This window comes from Scleropages formosus, chromosome 1 (genome assembly GCF_900964775.1).
Source record: "Scleropages formosus chromosome 1, fSclFor1.1, whole genome shotgun sequence".
NCBI lineage: Eukaryota > Metazoa > Chordata > Actinopteri > Osteoglossiformes > Osteoglossidae > Scleropages > Scleropages formosus.
The window spans coordinates 50,870,555-50,889,973 of record NC_041806.1 but is presented as its reverse complement, the minus strand read 5'-3'; the positions used below and the strand labels follow the sequence as shown (position 1 = coordinate 50,889,973).

Genomic DNA, 19,419 nt, shown 5'->3' with positions numbered 1-19,419 from the left:
ACACACACACACACACACACACACACACACACAACAGCAAGACCCTGGAGTGTGAAGATACTGGATCCATTCACTGTGGAATCTTTTTAATTGTAGATTTAATTTAGCAGACACTTTTCCTCAAAGTAACACATCGTGTAGTGTTTAGCTCACACCCTGACCCAAGGTGACTTATAATGTTGGATACATTACAATAGAAACAAACAAACAAACACACACACACACACACACACACACACACACACACACACACACACAGGCTGAAGCCGCTTGTGGCAAACCAGAGCCTAACCAGGCAACACAGGGTGCAGGGCTGGTGGGGAAGGGGACACACCCAGGACGGGATGCCAGTCTGTCACAAGGCATCCCAAGCAGGACTCGAACCCCAGACCCGCCAGAGCGCAGGACCCGTCCAAACCCGCTGTGCCACCATGCCCCCCTTACAATAGAAAGAGTAGAGGAATTTGGCCAAAAATACTGATCCAAAACAGTTCCTCTTTAATACAGGGTCACATCAGGACTCTGTGTTTCTCTTCTAATTAACATGTATATTCAGCTTATATCTTTACAAGAACAAATAATATGAGGCTTTTTATTTTTTGGGTCATTCTCAGAAATTCTGGGCAAGAATGAAAAGCCCATTCACTACTAATAATTGTACAGGATGAAATCATAGCAAATACAGCTGACATCATCGACCTCCTAGCGTGCAAAGAATTTATGGATTTATGCTTGGATTTATTGTGTTGCATTGTTGCTCTTTTAATCTCCAAAAAACATCTAAAATATAATTGGCACCCTATTATTTAATGTTCAAGAACACTGGAAGGAAAAAACTGTCTATAATTCTGTTGGCAGTGATCTGATGTCGTAAAACCTTCATATGCCCCCAAAAATATCACGTGTTGAAATTTTATTCAGTTTTCAGAAGTCTCCAAGGAAAGAGTAACTCCTCATTTACTTGTTTTAAAAAGTTGTACTGATTGGATATTAATAAAACGTATTTTCAGAATTCAAAATCTAGGGGCCAAAAAGCAGATCTGCTTGACCAGACCTGGTATGTTGTTCATGATACACCCAACTGGTGGTATCAGTGAATCTTTGGACCAAAAGAGACACAGTGGACAGTCCAGGTGTGAGAGACACGGTGGACATGTAGAGACATGGGGGATGGTTGTACAGACATAGGTTATCAGCTTCCAGTCTAGACCCTCACCTGTTACGAGTGTAGAAAAACGGCCCATCTGAAAGAAACCTCAACTGTCAAATGAAAACCTTCAGTCTTTTCAGAGGAACAGAGATGTCAACCAGTTGGTAAAACTCTAATTAGAGTGAACATGATGTAATGATGAGTATAAACAAGTCCAGCATCATATTTATAGCGGGAAGCACTAAAGTTAAATGTTAAAAGTTTCATTCTGGACTCATGTGAGCACGTGTATTTAATCAAAACAAGAACCCGAGCCACTCCTGCTTATTATTTTCATCTTATTATATTCAGCTGGAGTCTGTTCTTATGTGAGTCAGACACTTTTACCAGGAATGTGACTAGAATTTCAAGAGATGGTGTCTGTCCCGCTGCAGTTTCACCAAAGTCTCACTGACAAGTTTGTTTAGTGCCAGATACATGTGTGCAGAAATTATATATACAGGCTCCCGAGAGTATTATCTTTGTATCTCCTTTTTTTATCTAGTTAGAAGACAGAACGCAAACAGATCAGAACAACTCAGAGAGAGAACCAGTACACTGAGAGAATCCAAATACATACAGAGTACATATGGATATGTACTGATTTGAACATCAAGTTATGGACAGTATCAGAAGTTATGGATGTTATCAAGATGGGCAATACCCAGGGCCACAACTAGTCACCTAGGCACACAGCCAGGCAAAGGTATTAGAGCCATTGCAAGGCAAGCCCCTTGCTCAAGGGCACGACAGCCAGAGGCGGGGATCAAACCAGCAACCCTTGGAGCCAAAGGCAGCCGCTATGGACGACATCAAGACTGTCAAACACACTTCATTACTGGTTTGGTTCCTATTTGTCAAGTCATCATCAGCATGTGCAGAAGTCTGTTGGTAGTGTTTCATTATTTCTGTCTCAAGTGAGATAGGGTGTACCCCAGGGCTCAGTGCTGGGCCCCTTACTATTCTCGATTTATAAATAGTGTTTCAGAAACTCTCAGTTTGCAACTACTTAAGATCTTATTCAAAAACATATTAGCTTTTTTTCCTGTGCTAATGATGCTCAACTCTGAGTATCAGATTTAATGGGCCTAATCTTGTTTTTTCTTAACTGCTTTAATTAATTAAAATGCCAAATTAGCACTCTTTTTTTTATTTCAACACGGAGCAAACTGAAGTTGTACTGGCAGGTGGTAATCTCACAAACCGCAACCTAATCACATCAGTTCTAACCCTCAAGGACTAAACTTTGGTTAATTTGATTGTATTAGAAAGCTGGACTTTTCTTTAATTCTAACTTATCTGTCAGCTCTCACGTTGTTGTGTCTGAATGCAGCCAGGTGCGGAAAGATAGTGAGTGCTGCTTTCACAGTGTGAACAGCAAGTCCATGAAACACACATGTGCAGAAATTTTTCAGTAAGAATGCTTTTGTCACCTATGGGAGTTTGCAGCAACAAACATTTGGTAGTTATGAGAAAATTAATTCTTTTTGTACGGTGGAGAAGAAAATCCCACCAGCCCAGTCTTTTTTTTGCTTTTAAATGGTTTTCTTTCTCTTGATTACATAGCCCATGCCCTTCACTTCCCAGGTCATATATTTAAGTGAACGGTTCATGTGACTTCACTGACGAATAGTAGCGTAACATTAAGAGAAACAACGGAAACAGGAACAGGTGACCCAACGAGATAAGGAGTAGAGAGGAAATAAAGAGAAAGAACAATATCAAACCCAAACAAAAGAAAAAAATTTGTGAAAAAGAATGTTAAAAACACACCCCCCCCCCCCCTCCACCCAGTATACCCTAGGGTTACTGTGTGAGCTGTGGATGCAGAGTAAAAACACCAGTGAGCGTGTCCATCTCTTCAGTAGTTTTAGCCACATCACTGATTCCAAACCCACAATAAACAAAACAACAGAAAGTAAACATCTCCCATATTAAGTTGCAAAGCACCACGCTCTCATTTAAGAGGAAAAAAGATTAATCTCTTTCCACCACATTTGAACGATATTTTCACAGCTCTCCAAGGCGGCCAAGACAGCACTCGCAAATTCCAGGCTGTCAAAACAGACAAATATTCCCTTTCTGTTGACAGTTGGAGGCGCAAATTCATGGTAAATGTTTTGCTGGGCTCAAGACTTGGACACAATACTGTCTAACCCTAACCCTATCCCCTAACCCCTAACCCCTAACCCTAACTCCTAACCCTAATCCTAACCCAAACCCTAACCCTAACCTAACCCCTACTTCCTAACCCCAACCTTAACCTTAACCCTAACCCCTAACCCCTAACCCTAACTCCTAACTCCTAACACTAACCCCTAACCCCTAACCCCTAACCCTAAAATTAATCTTAGCCCTAACCCTAACCCTAGCCCTAACCTAACTCCTACTTCCTAACCCCAACCTTAACCCTAACCCCTAACCAAAGTTACCAGAAGCCTGTATAGCAGCAGCCTGTACACATGTTTTAAAGAGAATTGTTATGGTCTGATTAACTCAGACCACAAAGGTATGATTTCCCACACAGCCCCTATGTAAGCACATGGCTTTGAGAAGAATATCTTATCTATGCAAGGCCACAGTTTCAATTAGGCAGTTTCCATCACACATTCTTTCTCAAAACAGTGAAGCACTATTATACTTGAGCATTGCAAAGTGGGGGAAAGGTCTCTCTACCAGTCTGGCGTCTAATCAAGCTTAATTTGGAGGAGTTCATGTTTTCAATCTAGGGCATTTTATGATTCAACTGTATCCGTGACAGCAGGAACTCTCTGAAACGGCTTTTTCTCCTTCTCTCCTTCAGCTTTCAGCGAGTGGGTTGAGAAGAAGCTTGGACAGTCCTCGGAAGGATTAACCTTGTCACAATGGGACCAAGACGTCGCAAAGGTTGTCAACCATAACCTCATGGAGTCAACATAAGGGGCGAAAAATGATCAAATTATGGGTTTCTAGAGTTGAGCCAAAACTTGAACAGCCGTCTTTAATCCAGGCCATGTGGCTTGGTACCTCTAATCACAAACATAGTTTTACAGTTCAGCTACTGCACTTCTTCAAAATTTTCCATATTATTATATTCCAGTGCGGTGTGTCAGTGAGTATTTCGGCCGTGTTGAGTCGATTGTTGATTCGATAAACGGGGGTCAGCAGGTAGACATCGACGCTGAGCGTGGAACTACGGGAGATCAGCTGCGCAGCTGCGAAAACACACAAACGGCGGCGACGTCAAGGTTCTGCAACGAGCTCAAACGCGCCGAGGATGGGGAACACAAAGGAAAGGTCCTGATGGAGCGTCGGAGTCAAAGTTCCCCAACCAAGTGTGCAGTGGAGGAGAAAACCAAGCAAAGACTTGAAGGCCTGTTGGATTAACTGTATTTGAAAAGCTACAAGCAATTTGGCCGTTTTAGATTTATTTCAGATTATACAACCACAGTTGTCTGACTGCAGAATTAGAAGCTTCACTCTGATGCGTTACATGAAATTTAATCCACCTGCAAGGAATGACAGGTGAAAGAAGCAAAAGAGGGACTTTGTCGGATCTGCTTGCGTAAGTGAACATGAGAAGAGATGAAGGAGCAGAAGGTGGATGGACACGGGGGCCTGGAACGCTTTGAAAAGTTATTTTTACTGCTCTCTACATCAGGCTGCTGCTGCATTGTCTGCCACGCATCTGGTTCTGGATAAAAGGCTGGTCATGGAAAATCCCCTGGCAGCAAGAGACCCTCCCCACCCTTGTCTCACACGCAGACACACACGCACACACCCATGTAGCCATACCGGGCCACTGTGATGTCCATTCCCCTCCCTTTTCCACACACCAGTGGCTGCATAGCCTGCCTCGTGTGCACATGTAAACTCTGTTTTCACCATAGTATTGCAAATTAGTTACACTCACAAGGTTGGAAGCTGCAGCGATTGCATATTTTCGCACACTCTATCATCACAGCACACTACGAACATACATTCGTCTAAACTGCATGAGCAAAACATCCCATGAACAAGAAACTTCTTTTGTTTTTTTGCCGCCGCCAAGAGGAGCTAATCAAGCTCCACGAAAAAGAAGTTTAGTTTAAGGTTTTCTGTCTGGCCCGAATTGCAGCACTGGGCCGCGGAGCAGGAATCGCTGGACCGAGCGTCCAACGGCAACCACAGCATTCTGGAACCTGCGCCAGTACCATATGACATCCGGCACTTTTTAACAGATTACATTTCACTGTGACTTCCAGATTTTTTATATATCCTCAGAGGCCAGCCAGCCTCATTTTGCTGACTCTGTAAAAGACTTTAATGCGACGCCAAATGGTTCCAAAATCTTCAGCCCTTTGATTGATTCGGTGGACTTACATCCCAAGACAGCGGAACCTAATTGTTAAAATGAACGTTATTGGAAACAGCGAAAGGCCGAGGATGCCGCACCAGTTAAGTCGTGGAACACCCATCACGTTCCTTCTCGTGATTTCACAATATCGGGGAGCCTCGAAATCCGATTTTAGCTGTTTCTGCTTAAATAAAAACCTCAGCGACACACACCCTGACGTGCCACACAAGGTTAACAGAACGCAGATGCGTCCCCCTCACTCGGGGGAAATTATGCGAACAAAAATCCCGAAACGATGAATTCTATCTTTTTTTTGGTAAATATTTGGAGCAGTTTGTTCTGATGACAGAGTGTGAACATCAGAAGCTCGTGGAGACGCACGATGTAAGTCTCTGGAATTTCATAATAAATATCCCGACCGCTTCAAGCGCACGTCGTTTCGGCAGTTCGGCCGATCAAAACAAATCGTTTGCAGATGGCAAAATCCTTAAATGTGTGTCAATAAGACGATTGTATCTAACCAAAGCACACAACCTTCGGAATGTCTGAGTAGCACCAGAACGTCGTCGCGTGTCCTGACGCCGCCTGCGAATGCGAACCGGTCATGAGGAGCATCGGCTACCGGATCCCCCTTCTGTTGATGTTATGCATTTTCTGTACTCTTCTCCGGGACGAGAAAAGTGTCTGCGGAACGAATAAATGTCCACGTATGAGTGTAAAGTTCAGTCGTGCACTTCACTGGAGCAGTTGTGCGGATCCACGCGCAACAAGGACGCCGCTGATCTCCTGCAAACGTTTTACGCTGATTGTGGCCTAATTTGTCTTTTCCCTCTGAGGTTTCCTTGGCAGCCTGCTGTCCAAAGGGGCTGTGCCGAATCCATCTGCGTGTCTCCATCCTGGTTTCAAAACAGCCAAGTGAAAGCGAGAGGTTGAGGGTGAAAGGGTCCCCAAACGGACTGCAGGTGGCGTAGTGGTTAGAGCTACTGCCTTCGATCCCCACGTTGTGGGTTTGATCTCCACCTCTGGCTGTAATACCTTTGAGCAAGGTACTTACCCTAAATTGCTCCAGTAAAATTACCCAGCTGTGTACATGGGTAAATCAGTGTAACCTTAACGTTGTAAGTGGATTTGGAGAAAAGTGTCAGAAAAATGAAATGCTTTACTCATCTGTATCATTCTAGTGATGCTCTTCTCAGCCCGGTGTTTTTACATCATATGCACTCCTTTAGTCTTCCTAATGGGGTTCTTTAAAAAAGTTCCAAACTCAAATGTGCTATAAGCTTGCATTAAAACATTCCACAGTGAGAAGTATTAGACAGCAGCCGTCGCTCTGAATGAATGCTTGTTGTGCTTTTCATTTTGTCCCAGACGAGTAATGAGGTGATGATCAGAAATCTGTCTGCGGAAACAATGCGATCTTCGACAAAACTATTTATTCAGCTCCGGAGCTCAGACTGATTTATGTCGGATAGTTGGCAGCCTGAGACATCAAATGGTGTCAAGGCATTTCCAAAGGGTTAGAACCACGTCAAACAGTGGAGTCGGACGGACAAATGACTTCGGAATTTCGAAAAGGGAAAGAGTGAGCGGCTCAGTTGAGAGGGTGCGAAGAGAGTCCTGGAAAAAAATGCCAAGAAGAAGGGAAGAGGAAGCTGAATAGTGTCTCAGTGGCAAAAAAAAAAAAAATAGACCAGTTCTGGAACGACTGCAGGAAGCCCAACGAACGGCTGCAGAGCAACAACCTGAACTCCAAGAGAAGCCGGTAAGTACACCCACAGCTCAGCAAAGGAAGAGGAAGAACCAGAAGAACACTGGCTTGTGGTCTTCCAGAGACACGCATACAACGGTCCCTTGGAAAACAAAAAAAAAAAAGTCCAAACAGTCCAGTCCACAAAGGAGAAGATACAGTCCAATCCACAAAGGAGGAGCTGCAGTAAGGCTCATGGAGGAGAGAGCAAGGGCGGTCAGAAACAAAATGAGAAAGGAGAAGGAAACAGTAGCCAGGATAAAGAGCTGGAGATCCAAAGAAGGAAGCAACAGGGAGAAAATGGAAATGGAAGGAGCACCCCAAGCTCAAAGGGGGACGCGGTGGTGCAGCGGGTTTTACTGGGTCCTGCTTTCCGGTGGGTGTGGGGTTTGAGTCTCGCTTGGGGTGCCTTGTGATGGACTGGCATCCCATCCTGGGTGTGTCCCTCCCCCTCCAGCCCTGTGCCCTGTGTTGCTGAGTTGGGCTCTGGCTTGCTGTGACCCTGCTTGGGACAAGAGGCTTCAGCCAGTGTGTGTGAGTGTGAGTGTGTGGGTAACTCTGAGCTCAACACATCATGCTAGATCATGGGGCTCAGCAGGAGTTTACATACAACATGATTGACAGGTATAGGGGGTCTAATACCTCTCTTGACAATTTCCACTTTTTACTATGTGAATTTTATGTGCTTTAACCTCATATGTCTTCTCTTCTTAAATTGGAAAAAAGGATGTTGCGCTGTTATAAGGACACGAACTTGGGAAGCGAAGGAGTACTCAAGCGCGGAGTCTATTCACAGCGACGAGGGCGCGATCTTCGAGAGCGAACGAAAGTTCAGACATAAAGCAGATACTGGTACGGATACTAGAGCAGGTAACCTGGGAGAAGGGTCGACGCAGGTAAGAAAACACACTGGAGCGTAACAGGAGCGTGGTGTACAAAGTGAACACAATCAAGACGCGTTGAGGATGGAAGAGTCCTGACAGGCGGATGTAGGTGAGGTGTGCGGGATGCCGGAGGGGGGGACCTCTACTGTTCTCCCAGCATATGGTCACCAGAGCTCATGACAAACATTAATTTAGGATCATGGAGAAATGTCTTTCATTTCAACCAAAAGAAGCAAAAATGAATAAATCCTCAGTGCTCTACGTTCAGAAATCCATGCAGAAGTTTCATGCCAAGGAAAAATAAAAACAAATTATTTATAAAACTGATTTGTTTAGTAGACTGCCAGCTGTAGGAATATGTTGAATGAGCATGTTCTGTGGCTTCTCTAATTCCCCCACAAATATATATGTATAATAAATATACAGTATCTGTATAATAACAGTGGAAATAATAGGTTGGTGGGGTTTAAATGTGGATTTGAACTGTAGCTGCCAGTGTTTTGCCACGGTACCTTGTCATCTCCTTTTGTTTTTCCGCTCCTGGCTGCTGCGTAGACAGGCTCCTCTGGCACTGACCACAGCGGTCATAATAAAATATGGTTTTATTCATGATAACAGGATCATGTAATAGGAAATATAAATGTAATAGACAGGCACTTTCCAACATCAGCAGAACAAAACAAGACAGCTCATTAGCCCTTTTTTTTTCCCCCCTCTTTGGCCCCAACACTATTTTCATGGTTTCGGCTCAAAGCGGACACTTGCTTTCCGTGTGTCCGTGACAAAAACGAACTGTATTTTGTTAAACTCAGCGATCTGACAAGGTACAGGAGCGCGACGTCGGCTTCGCCCTCCAGCACGTTTCCAGTGCGCAAAGTCTTCCTCTGGAGCGACCGGCTTCCGCTGCATCTTCCACTGGCCTGCATCTCCACAGGGACCCTGTTCTCCTCCACCTAGCAGTAAATTACACTGATTTATTACACCGCAGATACCGGCTTCCACGTCTACCTCTCTCCCCACGCTGCGTCTTATCCACATACGCTCCACCTACATCTCGAACCGTTCATTTCTCAGCAGGAACTCGTATCGTTGTTTTTCACACGTCTTAAATCCATTGTTTTTAATCCATTTTTACATTTACATTTACATGTATTCATTTAGCGGTCACTTTTCTCCAAACTTTTCTACATCTCATGGAGAATACAATGTGTTCATCACATTAGCAGGAAGAGACACTTAGATGCAGACGTGTGATTCTTAAGTGCAGTTTGTTTCTTTCCACCATATGAACCGATGTTCATCACGAGCAACTCCAGAAAATTTCATCAGAATATCCGCAATTTCTGATCACCTTCCTAGTAATATTTTTTTTCTAAACGTTTACGTTACATTACACGAGTAGCTGTGTAAAGGTTTATCCGGCATCATATTCAAGTTATGGTGCATGAACATTTACACCTTACATGAACTTAAGAGATGATGGGCGAAGTGAGTCTGGAGGAGGTGAGCTTTAAGACCCTTTTAAAATGTGGGCAGAGATTCAGCAGTTCTGAGGGTGTGAGGGAGTTGATTCCAGACACTGGGGAGAAGACTGAGAACCAGAGCTGCTTTGAGGTACCAGTGACGTCTAAAACTAACCAGCTCTGTGCCAAAGTCGAAGTTCCCTTTCAAAGAGATTTAAAGGCCTTTTGTGATTCATAAACCCAGATGTTTTTCTACCACCAAAAGCACTGTAATGTAACCAGGTCCAGCCTGCGACAAGTTCTGTATCAGCTGCAATACTCATTGACAATTACACACCTTATCTGCATGGATGGATGAAGTGATGAGCTGCAGGCCGATAGCTGCTTTGGATAAAACTTTTGAAAAATTCATTTTTCCTTTGAAAACTTAAAAAAATCTCATTTGCATCATAATCGACAGAAGTGATACGCGCTTTCCAGCCAGTCGGCCAAAAGTGACACCTGTTGAGGGCAGGATCTCCAGCCGTGAGCCCGGTTCTCTGACTTCGCGCACACTGGCCTCTGTTCCGGAAGAGAAATGAGCTCATAATGAAGTCAGGCTGACGCTCATCACCCGAGTTCATAAACTCATATTCACACTTATTGTGGACGTGGAAGAAAAATTACTGTGGAAACCGAGCAAAATTTCCCTCCTTGTTCAGTGGCGGAACTCGAGTTCCCAGATTCAGCCCATCAGGTCCTGCAGCTCTCAACCTCTTTACTCCATTTTACTCCTCCTTCTATACTCCAGCTTATTTCTCCTTTACTTGCCTTTTCTTGTCCACACTTATCTTCACTCTTCCTTGCTCCTCCCCTTTCCACCCCCAAACGCATCTGACTCCTCTGTACTCTTCCTTACTTCTCCCTACTCCTCAGTACCTTTCCTTACTCCCCCTTATTTTACCTCATCTCCCATACTCCCTTTACTCTTCTATTACTGCTTACTCCTACTTATACCCCATACTCATTCATACTCTTCCTTACCTCCCCTTACCCCCCTGCTCCTCCATACCCATCTTTGTTTCATTGTATCCCCCCTTTACTCCCCCTTATTCCATCCCATTCCTCTTCTACTTCTCCTTACTCCTCTTTACTCTTCTGAACTACTACTTACCTCCACTTATACTCCTTACTTCTCCATACTCATCTTCGCTCTTCATTGCCTCCTTACTCTGCCATACTCTTCCTTACTTTGCTTTACTCTTAAATACTCCCCTTTACTCCCCCTCATTTAACCTCTTTCCCCTTTAATTTCTCCTTACTCCTCACTTCACTTTACTCTTCTATACAACTACTTACTTCTACTTATACTCCCTTACTCCACCATACTCCTTTACACTCCATTACCCCTGTGAACTCCTCCTCACTCCTCGTGAGCAGTACCACACGTGAACCAGGAAATTCATACAATATCTGCTTTCTTCCGCTTTATTGTTCCAATATTCCCATGTGAATTTGCACGATACCACAGTACATTAGGGTCCAGCAGGGGACGACTCCTGTCCTCCTGTCAAAATGGGGGAGAACCGTCTCTCCTTCGTTTAGGGTGTGTCTGTGATTTGAGGTCCTGGTGAAACGGCCCCTTCCAAGTCGCCTGGCTTTCTCTCGTGCAAAGCAGACAACCCCCCACCCCACTCCACCCCCCAACCTGACCCCGAGTCCAGGACAGATGTTTGGTCTGGCCAGCATCGTCCCGGCCTGCAAGGGGGAAGGAGCCAACGAGCCTAGCTGGGAGAGAGAGACACACAGAGAGAAAGCAGGAAGAAAGGGCATCTGCTGGGAGCGAGAGAGGGGTACAGAACGGGGGTCTCCTGGATACCACCGGAGGGTAGGGGGGTGGAGGTATTTTCCTTCCCTCCTGCCAGACGTTAGAGAAACAGATCCAGGTAATACGTTAGCAGGAAGGAAATGAAGCACAATTTTAAATATCAGCAGAAATACTGAAAAAGGGGGAAGTGCCGCTGCAGTGAAGACTCTGCATTAAAATAGGATACATATCTAATCCACTCTTACCAGTTAGCAGCCCTGCATTTCAAACCCCATGAAGGGGGTCCTGGTCAGGATCAGCTGACCAACAGGGGGCGCCGTCAACATCCTCAACCACAGGCAGGTGAGGTGAGCAAGTGTTTATGGGGGAACTTTTATAAAAAATAAAAAAAAAAATCTTTATATGATAATTTTTGCACACTGGCTTTTCACAGTTGCCCTCAGTGGTGATCAGCCATCAATATACACATTAAAGAAACAAACAGAGATTTAAATTTAATTTTAATATGACATCAAAGCAGAAATGGCCAGGTTTTTATGAGATACAGCTTAAGAGTTTGCATAGATGGTCAAGGCACACTGGTATTTCTGAGGTCATGTGAAAATGTTGTCATATGGATCCATGGGGAGTTCTACAAGTATTGTTTATTTTGAACACCTGTGCTTTAAATATCTAGAGGACAGGTTTTTAGGAATCAGTTTTTTCATGCACAGGAGCTGAAATGTAACTGTAGTGTTTCTGAAACAAATTAAATGTAAATCTAATCTTATTTTACTTTTCGCTTATTGGAACGTGGAATCCTTTGTTCCACAAAATGAATGAATAACCATCAAACAAGAAATGTGTTAATTATTACCATGGTAGATGGAGGTAAAATACTGCTGCTGAAACTATCCAAGCGGAACGGAGCTGGAACACCTTGGTTACAGGGACACCCCCCCCCCCCCAAGGTAAGGCAGCTTTAGTGTTTGGAGGACTATGCAGGTGTGATGCAGTGTCTTACAGCAACTTTGTCTTGAAAAAGCTATTCTTTGGCCTACAGTTGTCTCTGGAATCAGGGAAGTGTCTCCTTACTGCATCGTTTGATTAATGAAATTCACATGATGGTCGAGCCGACGGGGGGCTGTACATCACAGACCATGGCAGCAACACAGCCTGGCCCCCTTATTTATGTCAAACAATTGTTTTCATTGGAGGGGAGGAAACCGTGCAGGGAGACAGGGTTGGAGCTGCACAGCCAGGAACTCTAGGAGGGAAGCAGAGGCTGAGACAGCTGGACACATTATGTATGAATACACTACATGTGTCAAATACACTTTCTCAAGTCTGGGGGGGGGGGACAGAGCCCCCCCCCCCAGGGACCTGCAGAGAGAGCACATTGATGCTGTGGCACCTCTGAGCCCTTTAATGTAAGTCATTATTTGAATAAGATGCTGCCACATCTGGTGCGAATCAGCTGCCATTGAAGGTAACTTGGAAAAGCAGCAGAAACCAGAGCTGAAACTCCACACCCAACTTTATAGACAAAAACAACGAGAGGAGATTTGAACACACATTTAGGGCAGCATTTGTCTGAATTCACAGCAAACAAAATGAGGGCAATTCAACCAATTACACTTTTTTTAATCTTAAGGAAAAAATCTAAATCCCAAACTATACTGCCTGCATTTGAACGTGTAGTCATTTATATGTTTGGATGGCGCCACCTAGTGTATAATAAATGAGCTTGCAGTACAGACTTAATTTACACATTACCTTTATTCATTTAAGCAAAGCTAATGTACTTTATTATGCAGTATTTTCTCACACCTTTATCCAAATTGACTAACGACATTAGAAACTGTACAGTAAGCTCCATTCAATTCACCCATCTGTATAGCAGAGCAGCTACACACACACACACACACACGCACAAAAAACTGAAAATTTAGTGACCAATTCCCTCAAACATATCTTTGGAAGAAACCCACGCAAACATGAAGAAAACATGAAAACTCTCTCAGATTCAAACCCATGTTTCACCATCCAGCTCAGGACATGTGGCACAGCAGGTACCACTGGTGCCTCACATGTCATAATTTGATCAAGTGATATAATTGTAATTAAATTCCATTAATCACCATTACTGTAAACTCAAAACTGAATATCAACAGCACTGCAGCAAGACCAAAAAACAATATAAAAAAAAAACCCACAAGATTTTCTAAAACCACATGGGCTCTACAGGGTAAGCATGGAGGGTAAAGATGACTTATAATCAGATCAGTTCTGCATTCAGTGATCTATATTTCAGTATTGTTTAAACCACACCATTCCCTCAGGAGTTGAAATTAAACATAATACAAATGCACTAGAAAGAAAATCAAATCAGAAACTGAGGCAAAGCTTTTTAAATTAACTTTAATTTCCACATCAAAACTAAATAGATTATCTGTTTATGTGATACACAAGGACGTCAAATCAGCAGACTGTATGGTTTAGCAGCCTGAATTAGAGCCAAGTCACAAGTCAGGGTCATGGTCGCCGTAGGAATGCCAATGCTTCTACCTGCAGCTCCACTCACATGTTCAGTCTTATTTCTTTGCAGCCTTGAAACGATCGCTCACATTCTCCCAGCTGACCACATTCCAGATGGCCTTCACGTAGTCAGGCCTCACGTTCTTGTACTGGAGATAGTAGGCGTGCTCCCACACATCAATACCAAGCAGTGGGATGAGGCCTGGCAAAGACACACCATTAAAAAAAACAAACAAAACAACAAGTACAGCATCCACGAGAAAACTGCACTCTAAGTGCCACATGCACTGGTTGCAGAAGGATTTTTCCCCCCATCAGTACTCAGAACATCTTCAGGCAAAACAGATGCAAAAAGCAGGTGGCATATTGATTACATCTGTCACCCTGCACTCTAAGCCCAACAGTTCAAATCCCTCCTACCGCTACAGTACTCCTTTATATTGATATAGTGAAAATTACCCAGCTGTATAAATGGCTAAATTGTTGGAAGAAACCTAACACTGTAAGCTGCTCCATACATAAAATTTTGATTAGAGAGGACAGTGCTCCTCAAAAAACATTAATTGTATTGAAATGGTGTGAATGTAATTTTTAGAGTGTCCTTTCTAACAGGCTGCCTCGGTACTTAAAATTAAAAATAACGGACAAAAGTAATGCATTGCACTTTTATCTAATTTTTAATATTGGAATATACATATCTGTAACCTACTTTTTTTTATTATTTATTCTCTCCTATTTTCATTAATATATATTCCTCATATTCCTGGAGCATGTTCCTAATTTCTACTTACCTGTACAGCAGACAGTCGGAAAAGCATTTCACTGCACATCATAGTATATGGTTGTGTATTTGACAAAACTTGAAAGCAGAGATTTCCAACAAAGGGAAAAACAAACAAATCTCTCTCTCACACATACAGACACTGGTTGAAGCCGCTTGTACCGAGCAGGGTCGCAGTGAACCAGAGCTTAACCCGGCAACACAGGGTGCAGGGCTGGCAGGGAAGGGGACACACCCAGGATGGGACGCCAGTCCGTCACAAGGCACCCCAAGCGGGACTTGAACCCCAGACCCGCCAGAGAGCAGGACCAGGCCAAGCCCGCTGCGCCAGCGCACCACCACACCCCCTCTACAAATAAATCAAACAATGATAACTTCAAAACAACTGTAGAAATAAGGCCAAAAAACAACAAAAGAAAGAAAAAAAACATAATGCTCGAGAAAGAGGAAAAACCTTAGTGAGTTTGTCTACCCCCGAGAAAATTTTCCAAAGGAATGCCGTTTACACAAAACGAGCTGGGTTTGTCCTTTGTTTCCCTGCCATCACAGGGGATAAAAAAAAAAAAAACTTGTGGAAAAGAGGACGAGCTAAAATAAAGAGCCCGTTGGAATGACCTTCAGTCTCATGTTAGCTAATAGGAACGGACCTGTAGTGCCCTGCAGGGGGTCCTGGTTGGCACAAGCAGAAATCCGCAGGTGGCCACTCCCCTTGTCAAATCCGAGCCAACCCCAGCCAGAGCCCTGCACGGCCACTGAAGCTGCAGACATTTTCTCCTTCATCTTCTCAAAGGAACCAAAGTCTCGCTTGATGGCCTCCATCAACTCCCCTGCAAGGAGGACCTCAGAGTCAGACAGTTAACTGAAAATATACAAATACATAAACACACAATCAGCCCAAATTCAGCTCAGCACACTGCACATTTCGACAGAAAACGACCCCCATCCAAAAGACCATAGGTAAAACAGTGATGCCCACCTTGGGGTTCCCCCCCACCGCTGGGGGATAGGTTCGTCCAGAAGATGCTGTGGTTGATGTGACCTCCACCATTGAACCTCAGAGCTGGCTGCAGAGCGACCTGTGTGGTCACGTCACCTGGAATAAAGCCCCAGAGACCACCTTAGCCGCTGGACCACTGGAGCCAGTGTGAAGGAGCTGTGCCCCCTCCAGCAAGACAGGAACCAAACAGGGATGAACACTATATCTTCAAACATAACCTTAATGCTCAAACTTTTCAAGGGGAGAGCAGAGTGTGGATCCTACAACGAGGCTGTTGCTGCCAGCTGCAGTTTCTGTACTCCTCTGAGTGTTTACACATGTAACCAGCAAAAACACTATGGTACTGAATCATAATTCCATTGTTGCAGAAAGGGGGGGGCACACATTTTCAAGTTGTAATGGTTTTCCCTTGTATGTAACCCTGTCATACAAGGGTTGAGCGTGTATACATACACACAGCTACAAACACAGTCGGTTCTGCTATAACGTGTCTTAATATTTGGGTATAATGCAATGAATTAATAGAGGAACACAATTTAAATAGCACAAACTTTGTGAGTGAGGTTCGGGAGTAACATGAGTACGTTGCATGGATGATGTAAATGTAACCCATTGTAAGTAGTGTACCTAGCGGTGTAGCTAGCAGTGTAAGTCATGCTGGTGAATAAGGTGTGGGGGTTGATAACACTACATAGAGTTCACTGGAAGTCTGTTTGGAAAAAAAAATTGTCTGCAAAATAAATAAATGTAACAATCCCGATCCAAAAATTTAAACTCGCACCACACATTTGTGTATTTAGTGTTTAAATATGATACAGTGTATCAGTTAACAATAAGCCAAAGCAATAACTGCGTGAAGAAGTGATAAGAGTACAAAGAAGCACCCAGGTGTCCCAGGGCTCTTGCAGATTGTAAAAGCAAAACTTCACCACTGGTACAGATACTAAATGTTATCAAGGGCTCTGAAAGGAAAAAGTGTCACTACATTTGCTTCCATTATTTTCATGCGATTTATCATTTATTTGCATTACTCTGTTTGTGGCAGGCTTTCCAGTATTTTCTCATTTAATTTTCGCCGCACTGCGAGTTTTTGGTAGGTGATTACTGTATCTAAAGTGGCATGAGCCAAATTCCATTTTCTCCATTGAAACTTATTTTTATTGTCACAGTAATCCAACCGTACACTTATATATTGACAATCGCACCATGTTTCTATTGCCAAACAAGTCCTACAGGTAGCGTGGAGTGTGCAGTGTGTGAGAGCATGCTTTGGTTTACCCTTGGCCAGCGCTTCTTTGTACTTCTCCTCTGTGATGTTGAGGTTGTTGACGTACGTTGCGTGATGTTTGCTGTGGTGCAGCTGCATGATCTCAGCACTTATGTGGGGCTCCAGAGCCCCATAATCGTAGGGCAGGTCCGGGAGCATGTGCTTCTGCCTGGACACCACAGAGATCAGGGCCGAGCCCAAGGGGGTGGCGGCAGTGAACCTGTGAACCACCATTAACGCATTATTAGCATGTCACGCTTCAAAATTTTGAGCAAATTTTTTTATTCAGAGTGAGATCTTCTATCAAAGCGCCAATTGCACACCCCAGATGGGATGCCAGTCAGACGCAAGGTACCCCAAAGCAGGGCTCGAACCCCAGACCCACCACAGAGCAGGCCTCAGCCAAACCCGCTGTACCACCGCACCCCTTGTGTGCCAGATAAGTGTAAGCCATATTTACTTTTAAAGCCCTCGTCTACCTCAGACTATACCTCCACTTAACTGTCTGAACTTTGCATGAGAAAAATTACTAAATGTAAAAAAAGTGTGAAAATATGCAATCATACATAATTTATTTCCATTTTCATCTCTCAAAGAATTACCATGATACTCAGGTTGAACACAGAACAAATTACCTGACTTTTCATTATTTGGACATGTTCCATGGTTGGTCAGAAATGTGTTTACCAGCTTGTTTGCAAAAATTGGATTATCAACAGCTCGAAAGGATTAGACCAGGGTTCTAATTCCTCCTGGTCCCTGGGACTCGATCACGCGGTACACTGGCTGTTCCAAACACCACCGTACTAAGGTGGGATGGAGTTATGAAACATTGATCCAGGTTGCAGATCCATAATTTCTAGAATTCTTAAATCAACAATGTCTCCTTAACCAAGTCACTAGAACATTCAGTAAATCGAAACCCAGCTAACTGTTCGGGGACAAAACAGCACCTGGGAGGGAACACACCAATCCCACAGCCCCAGCTGCGGTCATCAGTTTGAGTCCCACTCCTGATAACTACCGGTTACTCTACAAGCCCTCACCATTAACTAAAGGCAAAGACATGAAAGACATGAACTTTAAATGTGAAGGTCACTGGTTCATGTCCATGATTTATAACATTTCACCTTTGCTCTAGTGACATGAAGGTCGATGTGAAAAGTGAACAACAAACGAAGAGATTCAGACAGACACAGGATTATTGCCACACACAGCTTTGTGCATCTGACACCATGATCATGTTGTTGGTTCACATCCCTCCAGTAGCTAGGAGTGACATTCAGAATCATAGTCACACAACAGATATTGTTGGACTCGTGAGCTGTGTGAGGAGATTACCGGAAAACTCCGAGAAGACATGATGATGGTTCACTCAGTAGTTCTTGCTGCAGGCCGAGGTAGCCTGAATATTACTGCAGTAAAACACCCTGCTCCCACCGAGTCCACGAAATCCTCTCTCCTTCACTATGGACACGAACTAAGGCGAAGTGCTCCGTCCATGTTTGGTCCACTGTGACTAAGACTACTAGTTGGTTAACCTGTTACCTGATTAATTATTATCGACTCGAGCTGTAGTAGTGAGAAACGGAGTGAACCTGCTCAGGAGAAGAATCTATCTAACGACCCACGAACCCGTCCGAAACTCATCGGGCCGCTTTACCTTCGAGTGCCAGCGAACCTGCACAACATGGCGAGTCTGGAGCTCCGGGGAAGCGGGTCGGAACGGGTCTGAACCGGACGGAACCGGGTCTTAACTTAACTGACACACTACTGTCTGCTCGCGCCAGCCGCAGGCCAGGGAAACTACAGGCGGCGCGCGCGACGGTTGTCCTTGAGACGGGTAGGACAATACCATGACAAAATACAGTGTTTAATAAAATGTAAGCGTTATTAAAGTACTCTGCCCCAACTAACACATAGAAGCGCGTATGTTTTGAAATATAAATAAATGAGATGTAACGAGAGCTTTTAATAAATATATTGGATGCGTTCCCCCCCCCCCCGCATTCCTCGTGATGGTTCAACCCATCCGACGAAGCCGAAGACGCAGGAAAAAAAAGTCTCTCCCACGTGTAATGAGTTCGTCGAGACACCGGGTGGCGCTGTGAGCGCAGCAATATATCTGCCTGCAAGTTGCAGAATAAGAAATATATATACACATTTGCGTTGTTTGCTTACGTTAATGTTTACCATGCTATGGTCCATGGGGCATTGTCATAACTTGGACATTAATTCATGCATTAATATTGTGAAGCGTCGCCAAGTCGCTTTTACGAGCACAAACAGACGTTATAACTGGCTATATATTCATGTATTGTATTATTTGCCTGGCAGTCAGTGTGTATTATTTTAGTCTTTGGGCATTTAGCTGAGTACGTGTTGGGGATGTTCACCCATTATAGTGCATGTGAAACAACAGAGTCGGCGGTTATGAGGTTCCAGCCATCTT

The 19,419-nt window shown here is 44.0% G+C and overlaps 1 protein-coding gene across 1 annotated transcript; it reads right to left on the bottom strand.

Annotated features, from left to right (window-relative positions):
- Positions 1 to 13,789: 13,789 nt before the first annotated feature.
- Positions 13,790 to 18,793, bottom strand: sod2 (superoxide dismutase 2, mitochondrial). Its single transcript, XM_018728655.1, has 5 exons — positions 18,631 to 18,793; positions 16,979 to 17,187; positions 15,680 to 15,796; positions 15,351 to 15,530; positions 13,790 to 14,124 (listed from the first exon to the last, which is right to left on the bottom strand). The coding sequence occupies exons 1-5, from the start codon at positions 18,657 to 18,659 to the stop codon at positions 13,979 to 13,981; spliced, it is 681 nt and encodes a 226-aa protein (XP_018584171.1). The 5' UTR covers positions 18,660 to 18,793; the 3' UTR covers positions 13,790 to 13,978.
- Between the last annotated feature and the right edge of the window lie 626 nt (positions 18,794 to 19,419).